Source organism: Microtus ochrogaster, unplaced genomic scaffold, assembly GCF_000317375.1.
Source record: "Microtus ochrogaster isolate Prairie Vole_2 unplaced genomic scaffold, MicOch1.0 UNK24, whole genome shotgun sequence".
NCBI classification, from domain to species: domain Eukaryota; kingdom Metazoa; phylum Chordata; class Mammalia; order Rodentia; family Cricetidae; genus Microtus; species Microtus ochrogaster.
This window is the reverse complement of record NW_004949122.1, coordinates 402,069-420,684: the sequence shown is the minus strand read 5'-3', so window position 1 is coordinate 420,684 and position 18,616 is coordinate 402,069. Positions and strand designations below refer to the sequence as shown.

General features: G+C 36.7%; 1 protein-coding gene across 1 annotated transcript in view; it reads left to right on the top strand.

The window, feature by feature from the left end:
• Hmcn1 (hemicentin 1) overlaps positions 1 to 18,616 on the top strand; it is a 199,000-nt gene that overhangs the window by 26,755 nt on the left and 153,629 nt on the right. Inside the window, exons 14-16 of the mRNA XM_026789592.1 lie at positions 3,291 to 3,414; positions 17,116 to 17,217; positions 17,999 to 18,175. Coding sequence (XP_026645393.1) covers positions 3,291 to 3,414; positions 17,116 to 17,217; positions 17,999 to 18,175 — 403 coding nt within the window. The remainder of the gene's footprint in view (positions 1 to 3,290; positions 3,415 to 17,115; positions 17,218 to 17,998; positions 18,176 to 18,616) is intronic.

The window sequence follows — 18,616 nt, the reverse complement described above, 5'->3', positions numbered from 1 at the left end:
ATCATCTTATTATTTCCTAAGAATTGTTTTTCTTATAGGACAGATTTGGCAGAAATTTAACTAAAATGTATTTTCCTTATTTCCCAATGAAATTTAAAAAAAACCCTGCTGATTTAGCTCCTAGTACAGGAGTTGGTGTATTTATTTTGATTTATGCCTTCAAAAATTGTTGTCTTATGAGTGACTAAAAATCATTTTTGTCTCCCATGCTGACTGTGCCCTCTGGCATTTAATTCTGTGCTAGAGAATTAGAGTTAGGATCCCTAGTAAACAGATAAATAGATGATAGGTTTCTAACCCGCGGAACCTGTGTACTTAAGAATCATAAATAGCCTGACCTGATGGTATAGTTATTTTGGAGACTGAGGCAGGAGGATTGTAGTTCAGACTACCTTGACTACAGAGCAAGATTTAGCAAGTTTTAGCCTAATCTAGGCAAGTTAGTGATTTCATATCTCAAAATAACAACATACAGAAAAGGCTAGCGATGCATCTCAGTGATAGGGTGATGTATAGTATACACAAGTCCCTGGTTTCCATCTCCAGTACCATTAAAACATATAGAATTAATGTATTTTTCTAGTAGGATCAAGTTAATTGACAAATGTTGCCTTGAATTTTGCTTGTATATTTTCAATATGTAATATGTCTTTAGTTCTTTCCCTAATAGAAATGGTCTAGATATCTGTTTGCTATTAGTTCTAAGATATTATCTCACACCTCTGTACAAAAGGAAAACTCAGTAAACAGGCTTCAAATACAGTGCAGGTAAAGGATTGCTTACCTTGGAGAGAGAGATTTATCAGGTGGTCACATAAATGTAATTTAAAATTTAATTAATATATTAAAGATGGAATATAGAAACAGGACATGTGAGGAAAGCCTTTAAGAAGAGTTCTGAAGAATGAATAGGGTCAAGTAGGAAAGAAATAAGCAGTTCCGGGAGTGTGTGTACAGCAAACGCGTTCTTTAGAGCATGTGTCCTCTCAGGGATCTGAAAGCAAGGCAGATGTCTGAGGAAGAGAAGAAAAACAGAGGGGTTATTGGCATGCAGAGGTGGAGAGGCAGTAATAAGCACTTTTACAATACTAATTATTTTATCTTTGCAAAGGCAATTGGGGGATTAAAGAGTTTAAGAGGCGTGCCATGACCAGGTTTACATTTAAATATAGTTGTGTACTATTTTACAATGAGGATACGTAGCATAATTTAGCACTTTCATCATTGTATAGACTTCACAGTACTCTTCCACAAACCTAGACAGACTAGATAGTGTCATCATTATATATCGGCCGTCATTGGCCAGATCACTACTATCTGGTACGTGACTGAAGTTACTTGCATCCTTTCTGAGAAACTAAGTTGGAGGACCAAGAGTAGATATGTAAATCAGTTAGAACCAATATGAATTTCTATAGGAGACAGAGGTAGAAATTTGGTACTATATACTAGTTTCAGAAAGGAGGATATTTTGGTGCAATAGTCAAGTCATTGTAGATTGAAAGATCATTTATTAAAGATGATGGTTGGGTGTATAAGGAAAACTCCTGAGACTTTAAACTACATAATTATGTGGATGACACTGACCACCAGTGATATGGGACACTCTGGAAGAGCATAAGGCAAAGAAAGTACTGTGATTTTAATTTCAGGCTCTGGAGTTCACATCAGTTGGAGATACACTGGTAAAGATGGTGGGCATGTAACTAGGTTATTGCAAATTGCCACGGAGATCAACAGAATAATATGGCTAGAATTTTTGGCACACTGTTTATATTTAAAGTTTTGGGCACAAATAAGTTAACCCAAAGAGTAAAGAAGTAAAGGGTAAGATGAAAGAAGATCAAGCTAGTCCTGAGTATCAAGAAGTTGTGGCATTAAAAGCCAGGTGCTAAATTGTAGGGATGAAAATAAATGCATGGATATGTTGCTTAGCATGTTTAGTGCAGTTTGACTGGAAAATAGGTTAGCTAGGAATTCACTCGAGACTGTGGAGAGATCATTTGGGGTCGAAATGTGGTGAACCTGGAGGCCTCTACTGAGTTCAGATTTCTTCCTGGGCAGAGTGGGGAGCCATGAGTGAGGTTTGAAAGGGTTCTGGGGGAAGGATCAAGTTTCCAATCCTAAATAAATTATTCTGGCAACAGTGTGTAAAATAGATTAACAACTGGGGAGGTTGGAGACACTGGAACATCAGTTAAGAAGCCATCATAATCCCACAGTGGTGGTGGAAGTGGAAAACAGGGGATCTGAGAGCATGGCTGTGCTGTAATTAATAGAAGTCAAAGTGGGCGCCAAAACCCCGATGACTGGAAAAATCATGAGCGCCATTAAGCAAGACTGGGAAAATGCAATGGCTAGTCAATTTTAGGAATATGAGGGAATAATTTACAAATTTAGTACTGGATAGTTCCTGTGTTAACCTGTCCTAGGACCATGAATATAGAGCTCAGGAAACCAGCAGGAGTTGAGGCTGTAAATTCAGGTTTGAACTTGAATTTTTTACCAAAGTTATGGGATTGGGTGGAAACTCCAGAGAGTTAAATTTCCTGTTTGTGTAGCAGAAAGTGGAAACAGGTTCTGTAATGTAATGTACTCCCAGGGATGCCTGGGAGTAAAGGCTGTAGAATACTGTCTCTTTAACAGCCTGTGAGCACAGACCATCAAGAGGGCAGGACACCCAATGCTGTGTATAGTAAGAGAGAGTATGCACTTAACTGCAGAGACTACTGGGCACTGTGACTGGATGTTATTGGTGACTTCAAAATAAACAGTGTTAAATAATGACTTTTTATTCACCCGGTTGCAATGCATTTAAGAGCAAAATAAGGAGAAAGCAAGAATTTATCGGCATTCCTATTATTTTATAACTTTTATAGTTTTACTGGCCCTTGTGACAATTTCATCAAAAAAGTTTGTTGCCTTAAAACCATTTATGAAGTGTTACATAAATGTGGTCATGGGTTTTTTTTTTTTTTCGGCGAGTTTAAATTTTCATCACATGCTTTATAGTCCAGTGTGAATATCTTTTATTCAATGGGGTTTTATGAATATACCAGCAGGCCAGCCTTAAGTTATTTTATTTTCTATCTTCAAATGAATAAGAATGCATTTTAAAATCAAATTAGCCTATTTTCTTATGTACAATGAAGTGATCTGGATCTCAAATATTAAGTTAACTAAGATATAAAACTACAATTAAACATTATACATTTAAAACAAACTTTTCTATCTCAGCAAATGTTTTTAAATTCAACCCAAATACTGCCATGCTTTCTGTTCCCAATTAGATACAGTCTTCTGGTAGAGTTCTCCAGATTTCCAAGGCTCTTTTGGAAGATGCTGGCAGATACACATGTGTGGCTACCAATGCAGCTGGAGAAGCCCAACAGCACACTCAATTGCATGTGCACGGTAAGAGTATCTTTATGGCTTTTTCTTGCATGTGTGTATGCATGTGTGTGAGTGCATACAGGCGGGTGCACATATGTGTATGAACACACATATGCGGTCCACAGGTCAACTGCCATTGTCATTGCTGCTGTACCATCAATCTTATAGGTTTTTTTTAGTTTTTTGATTTTTTTTGAGAATTTAATACACTCACTAGTCTTACATTCACATTAATATTCCCCTCCTTCTCCTGCCTCCAACTCCTCCCATGTCCTCTATTTAGTGGGACTTTTATGTACCTTCTATTGCCATTTTCCTAAACTGCCTTGAAATTTGAGGTAGAATTTCTCACCTGGCCTGGTACTTACTGATTAGGCTAGCCTGGCTAGCCAACCAGCTCTAGAGATCTGCTGTCTCTGCCTCTCAAACAGTAGGGTTATAAGCAGTCCCACTTTCATGACTCTCTTTAATTGGTTGTGAGGAAGCATAGAAGGGAAGGGAACTTAGAGTAATTACAGGTATTTTTTTTTATAAATATCTTCGGTTTTTAAGTTATTAAATTTCAGATTTTTATGAGAGTATACATGTGTGTGTGGTGCAAATAAATATATGCATGTTCACATGTTTAGAAGCATGTGTGTGTGTCCACATGTGTGTAAGCAAGTGTGCCAGTCGTGCATACGTGAAAGCACAAAATTGATGGCAGGTGTCATTCTCAGTTGCTCACTACCTTACATGTTGAGATAGGGTCTCTTCCTCGATTGAGAACTCACTCTTTTAACTAATCTGGCTAGTCAGTTTGTCCTGTGGGTCCCTGTCTGTCTTCTGCTCTGGGATGTCCACAGGCTGCCGCATGCATGCAGCTTTTACATGGGTTCTACAGAGCCAAACTTGATTCCTCACCTTGCAAGGCAAATTCTTTACTCTCTGAGGCATCTCTCCATCTAAAATGATTCATAACACCTTTACTAATAATCCTCTGCAGAAGATTTTATTGAAAGAGACAAAGATTCAGGGTCATGCCTTAACCTGGTCTATAATCTTATATGGTTTTTATTTGTGAATTGGGGATACACTTGACTTGGGATCTTCTATGTGCTTTTGTAGAGTGTCTGGGTGGCTATGGAGCACATCACCAACATCACAGTTTTACTATAAACTTGGAAGACATAGACTTTGAAAAGAATGTGTGCTCTCTCCAGAGGTGTATCAGAGCAAAGTCTGGGCTTTTGCAAGACTCTGACATCTCCATATACACATTATTCACTTTGCTTTATTCATATGGTTCTTGTCCAACATTTTATTTCTTTAGATATTAATTATCCATATATTCATTCCACATTTACTGAAGAATCCAGCCTAGAATAACATCCCAAAACCTAACTTAATTCCAGGTACATAGTAGGCAGTTGAAAATTTTGACATATGAAAGAGTTAACTGAGTGATTTTAAAAATGCCAGTGGGTCTCAGTCCATCATCAGATGAAGGTTCTATGGTGATATGCAAGATATTCGTCAGTATTGCTATAGGATAGTGTCGTTTCAGGTTCCCTATCCTCATCTGCCCAAGGAACTAACTGGGGACATTGCCTTGGGCTCCTGGGAGCCACTCTAGGTTCAAGTCTCTTGCCAGCCCTAAGGTGGCTCCCTTAACTAATGGAAGGAGCGGAAGGAGGGAGAAGATGAGCAAGGAAGTCAGGACCACGAGGGGTGCACCCACCCACTGAGACAGTGGAGCTGATCTATTGGGAGCTCACCAAGGCCAGCTGGACTATGACTGAAAAAGCATGGGATAAAACCGGACTCTCTGAACATGGCGAACAATGAGGGATGATGAGAAGCCAAGGACAATGGCACGGGGTTTTGATCCTACTTCATGTTCTGGCTTTGTGGGAGCCTAGCCAGTTTGGATGTTCACCTTCCTAGACATGGACGGAGGGGGGAGGACCTTGGACTTTCCACAGGGCAGGGAACCCTGACTGCTCTTTGGACTAAAGAGGGAGGGGGAGAAGGGTGGTAGGAGAGGGAGGGAAATGGGAGGCTGGGAGGAGGGGGAAACTTTTTTTTTTCCTTTTCTCAATTAAAAAAAAGAAAGAAAGAAAAGAATAACTGCAAAAAAATGCCAGTGGGTCATTGGATTCTTCTAATTCGCTTCTTTGCATATTTTATTTTATTTGAATGAACCAGTTAAAATAAATTTTTCCTTAAATGATTCTCATAAACCAATTTATTCTGTTCACAAAATAGGAACACCCAATATGAGAGTATTTGCACATAAAAACGTGTTCCTTAGCAGTAGTTAATTAGAAGGACACTATTTGGGGTTGGCTCCTTGTCCTAGAGAGGCTGAGAACACACAGACACTGCTATCCCTCACTGCCTTTAATTTTCTCTGATTCACACAGGTCTATCTGCCTCTGTCATCTGAGTGTTCCTTGACAGCTGTCTCCAGCAACTCCTCAAGTTTCCGCTTGCGTCTAAGAGTTGCCAATTTGTGTGTTTCCTGTAGTCTTTCCTTCCATCTTCCTTGTACATTAAAACTGTCACTTCCTGCATCAATCTCAGTTCTTCTCAAACAGTGTCTCTGATTCCACCCGTGTGGTCACCAGTATTTGGAGAAATAGTGAGTCAAACATTGAAGACTCTTATGATGTTGAAAACTAGAGTCCTGGAAAGAAATTAAACACTTCATCAAACAAAATAAAGCACAATGGTACATATATGTAAAAAATAGTGAAAGCCATTATTAAGAACCTCGTGAAAAAACATTTATTTAAAGTATAACAAAAAGCAACAAATGAAAAAAAGTACATAAGGGAAAATCAAGTCTCTAGATGTAGGGTCTGAAGATGATAACAAAATGTCAGCAGTCAGAAGACACGATTGTGTGTTCATCTACATGGAAAATCATCAAAGAGAAGGGAAGCAAGTGGAAAACATCTGAGTTCATGTGTAAAGAAAGAAACAGAGCTTAGTCTTTGGGAAGACTTAGTGGAGATGGCCAAGTGAGATGAAGAACACGATGCTATCTCCTTCACATAAGTCATAATGCAGAGGTAAGATCTAGTAAGAGCTTAAAACATCCCATCTGCTGTGGTACCCATTTGTCTGGATAACAGCTCATCTCCATGACAGGAGAATGATGATGAAGTGGGTTTGTAATAATTAACCTGGAGTAAGCTTTTGGCTACATGTTTGTGACTGGAATCTGGACAAAAGCTGTCTCCTCTTAGCGCAGTAATGTCCCATTGGAAGCCTGAGGCTCCAAACTCGAATCTGTCTTCTAATATGCATACATTTAATACTCCTGATAATAATAAGATATGTGAAAATATAAAAATTTCTAAGAAATTGATTAATTAAAGACTTTGAGTAGACCTCAAATGTTGAGAGGAGAATCTTGAAATGTGAAGAACTATGTAAAATAGGTCTTAAAAGAAATTATTGAAAGATGCACACACGTATTGAAACAATTGCATATTATTTGGGCTTGGGATCTACATGATTATTGCAAAAACAAATTTGACTTCATAAATGTATCAGTCACAGAAGTTAATGCACTAGGGATAAAGGAGAAATGATACCCTTTCTACTTTTACTCTCTGGGTACCTTTAAAATACTTTATGTCCAACTCTGATCATAACCAATTTGAAGACGAATTGACAAAATACATGGAAAAGTAACCATTTAGTTTCATTCCATTATTAACTTATATAACAATAGTCACTTTCAGTTATGGTTTGTTTAGTCAATCTTTATGGATGAGCATTGCATTTTGAAAGTGGACATTTATTACAGCTGTCACCTGAAATGTTCAATCTTCAATATTCAGTATTCTAATTTCTCAATGCTGTCATTTCCCATACAAATAAAAATATCTTAGCTAAGCCCATTCTTCACCATTGTAAAAAAAGTTAACGAGTTGAAGTAAGTGTAGGGAGGATGCATGGGCTCTTGGACTTGATCACCAAGCTGTGACCATGAGAAGAAGAACATTCTCATGGAATTTTCCAGGGAGGGATTTCTCCTGTTATAAACAGCAGGAGCCCTCAGTAGGTGGTCTTTTTTTGATCGTCAAAGTTTCATAATTCTGGAAGTTTTTGTTCTCGAGACCAAACTATGAAGTTATATCTAAACCCCAAATATTTGCCAAGTGAGACAGATGTTTCTACAAACAAGTAATTATTTGAAGTCTAATAATTCAAACATCCATTTGATCTGCACATAATTACTTCCTATGAAAAAATGTCATCCAAGGTGATACACTTAGAAGACATAGAACGTTGTAGTCTAAAAGGATGGGCTTCAAATTTGGGTCTTGTATGTCACTTGACATCTGTGAGACTCTAAGCTTAGATGGGAATCTTCTTAAGGCTAAGAAACCTCATCTGTAAGGTAGGAGAGATAACAATAATACGGATAATCACAAGGGTTGTTTGAGGTTTAAGTAAAATACAAGACAGGAAAGTCTCAGCCTGGTGCCTGTCTCCCAGTCAGCATCTGTAAATGGTAGCTTGAGGACTGGTTTTGGCAAAACACATGTTTGGCTCCTGGCCCTTCTCACTGTACTCTTTGAACAAATATGCTGCAGGCCTGCTGCCTTTCCCGTTGGCTGGGAATCCTCTCGCGTCTCTATTAGTTGTCTCATAAAAACATTAGAAGGGCTCCTTATTTTTATTTTATATTTTAAAAGTATTTACTTGGCTAACATCTGCTAACACCCACTCAAACAAGGTTTCTCTATCATTTCTGTGTTTTGCTTAATAGCTCGCCTGTGGCCTAGTGGAGGTTTAGGAGTGTTCTAGGGAGCTGTTTTGTTTCTTTCTTCATAGCCAAGTTAAGGTCAGGGTTCTACTGAACTATGTTTTCAGTGCAGATTAATTTATTCCCACCATTTTCAAACACTAGTAAATAAGGTAGATTAACTCTTGAAAGTCACTAACTCAGACATAACTAGGATTTGATAGGGTCTGTTTATGCCCCAAATGGCTACAAGATTAGACAGAGTTGAGCTCATGATGTTTCAAGAAGGTACTGTGGTTTTGACTTGATATGCACATGCAGTGTTTGGAAGAAGAAAAAATGAAAAAAGAGCAGTAAATTGAAAAACACTTACCCTCCCACCTAGGGAATTTTTACATATTACGATTGGCATGAAATGGCATCTCCTTATTGATGACATACAAAAAGCAGTGGCCTCCTAAATCATTTAAATGCTACAAAGGAACCATGTTTTTTATATTTTATTTACCTTTATCTTCAATATTGGGTAAAGGTTTTCCTTATAGATATTTTACAGATTAGTGATGTTACTGTCACCTGAGGTAATGAACCATCACAAACTTCTGTGGACAGGCTTATACTTTCTCATGGATATAATCAGACAAGATCAAGCGTGTTCAGAATGGTATGGCCCTAGACAAAAGACAATAATCCACTCAAAAATTTGGGGGATTTACGATCCATTTGCTTCTTCTCAGCCTGGGGTGCTAACTACATGCAAAGAGCATACCTGGCTAGGAGCCTTTAGACTTCAGCATTCTGAGTGAGAGAGAGAGAGAGAGAGAGAGAGAGAGAGAGAGAGAGAGAGAGAGAGAGAGAGAGAGAGAGACGGATGGAGGGAGGGAGGGAGGGAGGGAGGGGGAGAGTGTGTGTGGTGTTTGTGTTTATGGTGTATACATGTATGTAAATACATGCGCAGGTCTTCACCTGTGTGCATATGAGGTAGCCAGTGGTCAACTTTAGATGTCTTCCTTGTTTGTTTGTCTCCTTATTTTTATTATGTATAGTAGGATAACAATGCCTCTAATTTTTAAGGATAATTTTTCTTTTCTCAGTGCATGTTGGGAATATATATTTATATATCAACAGAATATATATATTATATTTATAATTAACATGTATTTTTGAAGTAAAGTTAAGGTTTATTGTAAGAAGATTTTAATATATCCATAAGATTGGATCTTAAGAGAAAGAGACATGTAAAAAGAGATTTCTTGTTCTTTTCTCGGATGCCTAGACCTGAAAAATACACAGAAACTATTTAATTACAACACTCTTCAGCCAATACCTTAGGTATATTCCTAACTAGCTCTTACATCATAAACTAACCCATTTCAATTAATCTGTGTATCACCATGAGGTTGAGGCCAACCAGTAAGGTTCCAGTGTCCTCCTTTGGCAGCTACATGGTGTCTCTGATTCCACCTACTCTCTATATATCTCTGTTCAGATTTCCTGCGTGGCTTTGTTCTGCTAAGCCATTGACCAAAACAGCTTTATTCATCAACCAATAAAAGCAACACACACACACACACGTACATCCCACATCATTCTCTCTTTTCTATCTAATTAAAAAGGAAGGTTTTAACTTTAACATAGTAAAATTACATATAACAAAACAGTTATCAAGCAAGAATTACAATTACACTATCTAGTCTATTTGTATTAGAAAAATAAAATACTCTATCATCTATCTTTTGAGTCTAAAGTTTCATATCTAACTTATCTTTTATTATAGCTAATCAAAACAATATTTATATATGTCTTCAAATTGATCAAAGACCCCAAAGAATATAATAGTAACTAAGTAAACAGGAAGTGCTTGTAAGCAACTTCCAAAACTCTAGATTTGACAGAGACATCTCACTGCCTGGACAGTCACCCAAAGTTTTTCTGAAATGTTGGGACATGCATCTTCAGCCTATAGGTCCATAATATCTGGCACACTTTTCAGGGAAGCAGGAAATTTGAAGATCTGTTCTTCCTTATAATGGCAAAATTTGTCAGTGGCTTTCTTTTATGTCCTGCTGAATTTCTTGCAGTTTCCTTTGTGAAATAGGGACCCTGAAGAAACATTCCATCTTTTGGAAAGTTTAGCAGTCATTTTTCTGTGGGTCCTGCATGTCCAGTTCATATAGCATGTCATCAAACAGCCAAGACAAGAGCAGTTTCTTGCTCAAATGGCTAGCCTTGTCACACTGAAGGCAAATTTCATAATGAGTTTCTTCAATGCCCATCAACTTCTCTGAAATAACTAGTGCTGCTAGAAGTTCTTAAAATATGTTATAAACATATTAAATTCTATATTCTGTAGGTCTTTGAAGTGTTGAAGATTATTTATCTAACTGAAAACCCAACTAACATGACGAGTTTGACTATTATAAATGAGTATCAATCTATAATTTTTAATTATACATTACATTTTAAATGAGATGCACAAACACAATACCTTAAACAAGAGCAAAAATACATGCACACAGTGTAACAAAATCAATCTTACATTTGTATTAGTAGACCAAGATCCATACCAATGCAAAGAATTTATTTATATTATATCCCCCTTTAAATAAAAACAAACATTTATAAACAATCATTATGGGTATTTGGGCATAGTTTTTTTTTCCAAACTGCTTCCTGCTGTTTGTTGAACAAAGTATTTTTAGGGTTCATGGAGACTTTTCAGGGGGTCTTGTTCCATCAAACCACATTAGCCTGGAAGGAATCTATAGGTTTTCATTTGTGGAAATAAAAGCAGAACCTCTTTTCCAAAACAACATATCCTTAGACTCAAATTTTGAAGTAAAGATACCTTTATGTTGGTTTAACTTAGCAGCCCCCAGAATCAAGTGTCTTCCGGTAGTCAAAAAAAAATATATATCTAGAGAACACAATAACTTAAGTAATCCAGACTATCAGTGTATATTCCATCTTTATGTGGCTTATTTTTTCACTCTATCATTTTTTACTATTTAATTATATTTACTCCTTTAATCTATGATTTTCTTCTCTCTTTCTTCTCTCTCATAAACCCATGTACATTTGTCCAGCACTGTGACCTATGAGACAGCTCAGGGAAATAGACATTTTACACATAAAGGGTGTGGGCTTCTCAGGTATATATACATTCTTTAGATATATATATTTTAGTTTTATTTTTATTGTATGCACTGAGTGTTATAACCAGCATCTAAAAGAATAATGCTTAAAAATAATAGTGTTTTTCAATTAATAGTATTTTTAATTTATTTGTGCACAATTTTGCTTCCAAGTAACTTTCCCCCTTCCTTTTGGTCAGTGTCTGTCTTCTCCCATTATCTGCCAGTCAACCTAAGTTGCTATTATTGCTTCATGTTGAGTTCTTTAATCAACAAGAAAAGAAAGTCTTCCAAATTGACTGTATTTTATCGTTATCTGTCTTGTTACTTTTATCAGTGTCCTTAATTTATTCCTGCATATTAATTACTGCCCTGAAAATTGTGTTTTAGCATTTCTTCTGGTACATGGGCTAGCACTGAGTTGTTGGGTTTTGTTTTGCTTCGTTTTGAGGCTTTGTTAGTTTGATTACCTAGGGAAATCCTAAATGCCAAAGGACAGATTTGTTGGCTAGTGACTTCTTTGTTGATAGGCACTTTTTCTCAGTGCTATAATTTGTTAGGCCATCATCTTCAAGTCTCCATGTATTTTGATGAGAAAACAGCTGCTAGACTTCCTGAGGATCCTGATCCCATTTTTCTCATGCTGATTTTAAGATTTTTCTCTTTCACCTTCAGTTTTAAACAGTTTGATTATATTACAAATTTCTTTGATGTTTTTCAAGTTCAAGTTTGTTAAGTTTATCAAATATAAAAACTAATGTTAAGTTTATCGGATGCAAAAGCAAATGCTTTTCTTCTGACTTGGGAGGTTCAACCACTCTCTGTTTTTCTTTGATTGTTTGATTGATTTTTGAGACAGGGTTTTTCTGTGCAGCTCTGGTTGCCCTGGATCTCGCTCTGCAGACCAGACTGGCCTCAAACTCAGAATGCTTGGATCAAAGGCCTGTGGCACCACCACCTGGCTCACTCTTTCTTTAAGTAACTCTTCTGAATCATTTTCTTTCCTGTTCTTAAGAACTCCATTTATTTAATAATGCTCTATACACCTCAATAGATCGGTACACCTTTTATCTTTCACATATTTTCTTCTAAAACTAGGTTCTCTCACCTGTCTTATCTTCACATCCACTATTTCTTCTCCCAGTGTGCTTCCCCAAAGTGCTGTTGAGCCCTTATGGAATTTTGCATCTCCAAAGTTCCTAGTTGACTCTTTAAAGCAATCCCACCCCTTCATTAGCCCTCTGCATTTCATAAAATGTTATTTTTCCCATTCCTTTAGCTCTCCAAGCAAAGCTTCTGAGACCCTTGGAGAGAGTGGACTTAGAAGAAGACATAATAGCTGGTGTAAAATGTGGCCTTGTGAATCCAATATCTGGCCTATTCTGCATCTTGCTCCATGGATGGACATGCTCTCTTTTCCTTCTACATCTTAGTTTTTGTTGAAAAGTCATTTAAAATAATGCACTGTGACAGTTCTTACAATCCTGTTCTCCTGCCTCCGTGGTTCTTATTGTCACTGCTGAGACTGTTCTGGTTGCGCCTTGTTTATGTAGTGTGTAGTTCCTGATAGTCACCAAAATGGCCATATTCTGATTTTGGAAGCTAAAGGGGAATTAAGTTGGAAGACCAATTTGGATTATTAATCAGATTTACTTTAAGTGGGAGATGTATCCCTGATTATTTGGAAGGAGCCAATGTAATCATGAGGATTGTTAAAGGCAGAAAATTGTGTATAATCTCTGACTGGTATGACCAACTTCAATGAGAGATGAAGAAGTTCACAGCCAAAGAATGCAGATGGCCTATAAAATTTGGAATAGCCAAGGAAAAACTTCTGCTCTCATACTTCCCCAGAGAGGAATTCAGCTGTGTTGGCACCTTGGTTTATACCCGAGGAGGCTGTGTTGAACTTCTGACCTGCAGTTCTGCATTGCTGTAAGCTAGCAAGCTTACCACGATTAACTGTAGAAACAACAGAAAGTAATTTAGTGGCCTCTCTAAACAAATCAAATAAAGTCTGTTTATAAGGCCCCTGAGAGGAGAAGTTTGCACTAGGAGAATTCTAAGTCTAGTTAAATAACAAATCCTGCAAATGGTTCCCAGGACAAATGATAGCAGCTGTCTTGGAAAGATAGGCTTTAATTTTTGTATTATTTTATGTGTTTGGGTGTTTTTACTACGTGTATGTCTGTGCACCACATGCGTGCCTGAGTTTGCAGATCCAGAAGAGGGTATAAGATTCTCTGGAGCGAAGTTACAGATTGTGAACCACCATGTGGGTGCCAGGAATGGAACCCAGAATCCTTTGGAAGAGCAGTCGGTGCTCTTAACTGAGCCATCTCTACATGTCCCGTAAGAAGTTTTCAACTAGCTTCAAATTTATTCTGCCCACTTTGGTATCTGCCCTCATGTTTTCACTGAGATGGAGGACTCTTTGTTTTTGGATTTTGAAAGTTTTGACCCCTCTTTTTCATTTTGTTTACGAGTGTTTTCCCTGCATGTATGTATGTGCACCACTTGCGTGCCTGGTGCCCTTGGAGGTGAAAAAAGAGCATTGGAATCCTGTGGAACTGCATTTAAGGGTGGTTATGAACCACAGTGTGAGCGATGGGACTCAAGCCTTGGTCCTTTGCAAGTGAAAAAAATGCTATTAACTCTTGAACGGTGTCTCCAGCCCAGACTAATTGTTTTTAAGTTTGGATGAGGTGTGTTGAGTGGTGAGGCTTGGGTGACACAAGTCCGCCATCTTTAATGAGGTCAGCTTAGTTTGTTTTTCTTTTTTTATTGATTTTTATTGGGCTCTACATTTTGTTTGTTTTTCTTGATTAAACACCTCACTTTTGAGTGGTTACACAACTTTGGTTAATTGTTTGAATTCTGAAAAGGCTGATTTTTGGTAACTTTTCCAGTGTAATAATTTCTCTAATTGAGGAGTGGATCCTCTGTCATTCTTGCTGGAATTCAATCTTTTTTCTTTTTAAGCAGTCTATTGATGTGAGAACTATCCAGGCCACTCCACAGCCCTGGTGCTTCTGATTCCCACTGTAGTGTTTTATTGTAGCAGCTGTGACTGTCAAAGTCGTCAGCCAGCACTTCTGTCCAGAAAGCTTTAAGCAAGTGTTTTAGTGAGTGTGTAAAGAATGTGCCATGCACTGACTATTATTCTTTTCACAGCTGGAAAATCCAGGTAGCCACGGCAGCCATATTTAGGGCTTCGTTCCTTCTTAAACAATAAGTTGGTAAATAGAACCCAGTGTACAAAACAGGAAAAAGAACAGAGCTAAACAGGAAGGTTTGAAACACTAAACCACATGAATGTCAAAGGAATTGTGGGAGTGAAGGAGTGAGTTCTAGGGTGAGTTTTGACCTCCAGAAAAACAGATATCTGCCTCATAAAGAAGTCTACCTCTGATAACAGACTTTATTATCAACTTATCAAATAACAACTTTGAATCTTATTGTCTCTTGGTTTTTGTTTTTCTTTGGTGGCAGTCCCTGCTATTTGCTTTATTGTGATAGATTAATTATAATAAATTAAGAGGCTAGAAATAAAGCCCCTTAGTTTACTGTGTTGGTCTTTTCCTAGGTTTTGCATTGAAAGCTTAGAACATTTATTTCCATTATAACGTATTTTTGGAAATACATTAATTAGAGCTTAAGAGTTTGCTTATGCTTATGGTGACAGCAACAGCTTCCAATAGTTGACTTCTTTCTGATTGTGTTTTTTTCTCTAAACATATTAAGTTTGTCTTGATTTTTCTCTTTAATGCGGTTTTATCTCATGTACATAGTTTAGTGCTTTTGATATTGATCCCTGTTCCTTTCACCGTAACTCCATTAAGTGTAAGTCTACTGGCCACTATTTTGTGACCTAATGCACTAAAGGAATTTGCAAAGAATACTTATTATTTGGCAACTTCAACTATGTATACAGATGCATAAATCCGCATGGGTAATTTGATTTTTTAGTCCTCTATAACTTTATTTTTTTGGCATTATTCAGTTGATTTCTAAATGTTTTTTTAATTCTGCATTGGTTTAACCCATAAAACATTGTAATTATGAGAGATTGTTCATGAATAATAACATTTTAATGAATATGAAAAAAGTTGCTTTGTCCTACTTAATGATTTTTGTTTTATGTGCTAATTTATCATATGTTAATGTCCAATTGTTGTCCAGCTTTTTATGTTAATGTCTTTTGAGAAGTGTGTGTGTGTGTGTGTGTGTGTGTGTGTGTGTTGCATTCACCTGGAACAAATTGAAAGATACCTTCAACTTAAAAGAGATAATTTAAAAACCTAATTTTTAAAAATAAAAATTGAAAGCCAGGCAGTGGTGGTGCACATCTTTAATCCAAACCCTTGGGAGGCAGAGACAGGAAGATCCCTGAATTCAAGGCCTACCTGGTCTACAGAATGAGTTCCATGACAGCAAGGGCTGCACCATGTGTTAAACAACAAAAACAACAAATACTTTTATTAGTTAAAAAACATATTTAATTCAACTTTGCAATCTTGATTTATTTCTTTGTTGGGTTTTTACCTCCAACATTGTATTCTATTCTGTTTATTTTTTTTCTGTAAACTTTCAGTGATAATATTTATCAGTGGCTTCATGTCTGAGTAGGAAGAGATCTTATAATTTTCACCCTGGCACTCTTCCCACAACCCTTGAGTTATTATTGGAATGCCATACTGATTTTCCAAGTTGCTTTTTTTTTTAAGCTGGTTTTCTCCTTTTCCTTTTTTTTTAAATTTATTTATTTATTTATTAATGATTTCTGTCTCTTCCCCACCACCGCTTCCAAGTTGTTTTTTTTGAACATTCCTATTTTTCCACAAATACAAAATGACAACAGCAGCATTAGTAGTGATTATCTAAAGATGGCAGGTTTTTCCATTTTTAATTTATGTAAAAAAGAAAACTTTTTATTAGCCTATGAAAATTATTCTAATTTTTAAAAAATGCATTAAGAAAGTCTTGCACAAAATGAAGCTGGATATTTTCAGGCACATTCAGTCTTTCATTGGAAGAGTTCTGTTAGGTAAGTTACCTAAAAAAGTAATTCTTCCTTAATTCAGTCAGTTGAGCTGAATTTGAAAATTTTTAATTTCAACTTTGTTTCTTTTTCTTTTATTCTTGGGATTATAACATAATTATATCATTTCTTTCTTCCCTCTCCTCTCTTGAGACCTTCCCATATACCCCTCCTTGTTCTCTTTCAAATTCATGTCCTGTTTTGTTCACTAATTGTTGTTATATACATGTATGTATACATATATGCATAAATTTTTCTAAATCTAACCTTCTCACTCTGTAGAATGTTACTTGTATATAGGTTTTTTAGGACTGATAATTTGGTCCTGAATAACCAGTTGGTATGCTCTTCCCTAGAGAAGACTGTTTCCCTATCTCAGCATTTCTTAGTTTCCTATAGTTCTTTGTGTAGGGTTAAGGCCTAAAGGCTTTCCCCTGCTCACTTTGTCATGTCTATTGTTGGGGTCCTTGTTCACCTCAGGTGTAGGCAATCATGTTGGTGATAATTCTGCACATAACTCCTGTCATGGCCTCCCAGCAGTTCTCTTCTCCTTTCAGTCTTTTTTTTACTGTACTAGTAATCTATAATATATTTCCCTGCCTGAACACAGAGAAAGAGATAACCCAGAAAATCTATAAAATCTTTTTATCTGGTTTTTAATTCTCTTTAATAGTATACTTTATTTTTGTTCCAAATGGCCACAACTATATGAGGAAGAGAGAAACATATAATGTATACCTAGAAAACAACTTCAGTTTAAGTATCATATTCGTGTGAGCTGATTGTATGCTTGGGCCTTGCAGAACCTCCCAGCCTGGACGATGCAGGAAAGATGCTGAACGAGACCGTGGTGGTGAACAACCCCATTCGGCTGGAGTGTAGAGCAGCAGGCAATCCTCCTCCCGGTTGGTTTACATTTAACATTTCTGAGAATAGAAAAATTGCTGTGGGTATAATGTACCAATTAGTAACAAAGGAAAGTGGTAAAGTGCATTCCAGGTGATAGGATAATTAAGGAGATGATATTTTTAAATTTTCAGTAGTCTTTAATTGCATGAAAGAATCTTTCTACTTGATATAGAAACATGGGAATTCCTTGATCGTCCTGTCTGTTTCGTGGGCACAGAAGTTACCCTTGTATTTTATGTCCATGTTTTTTTTTAAAAAAGATATTGTAAATTTTGAAAGGAATATTAAGAGAGTTGGATGAACTAAAATGATTCTTAATCCCAGTCATTCTAGTGACCCTGTCACTTTTCCCTGTATCTCCCTATCACTGGGAGGCTCTTTCTGTGAGCTGATGACAATGTAAAGCATTGTATCCAATATTGCACATGATAGATGGTTTTCATTAAACATGTCAACAATTTTGTAAGAAATACACAATAAAATAAACATAATAAGCTGAAAATCTGCCATCAAGTAATATTGACATATTAGAAACAATACAGATAATACCTTTTGTTGATTCTATTCCTGAACTCATTGATTGGATTCGGTAGTTTTCTTAGGATTATCTTTTCTTAAAAATCAACCATCAAAAGATATTTAAGCCAATTAAACTCAAACAATAAGTATAAGAATAAAGCATTTTAGTTAGATACCTCTTAGTATATTTATTTCACATCGAACTTAGTGTGTTGAATTTTGAAAGAAGAATTTTTACTGCTCCCCTTCACCCTTCAGTTATTATGTGGTACAAAGACAACCACCCACTCTCGGGCTCCACAAGTGTAGTCTTCATGAACAGAGGGCAGATCCTTGATATTGAGAGGACTCAGATCTCGGATGCCGGCATCTATAAATGTGTAGCCATCAACTCTGCTGGAGCCACAGAATTATTTTACAGTCTCCAAGTTCATGGTAAGTGCCTCATCTCTCAGATTCCTCCTGGGTTGAGGACATATGCCCAATGACCATATGCTCCTACAATTTTCTAGTGTGATAATTAACAGAAATATGCTGTTGATATCTTTACATAAAGACCCAGATAAACCTATTAAAATGCCCAGTTTTCACATGCTGTTGAACTTCAACTTTAGATTATTTGTTGAAATAACCAGTGATATTTTTGTCAACTAACAGCTACACCATCTTCACCAATGCTCTAACACCTGGGGGTTTTAAAGAACTACTTCTAAGTAATTATGTAATGGTAAACTTTTTAAGAGGCATTGATAATTTTAATATGGCAGTGGAATCGATGGAGAAAGATACGTGTACACATACACAAACACATATACACTTCTGGAAATCACTAACTCAATAACTAAGAATACACTTAAGGCCTGTGAGATAGCTCAA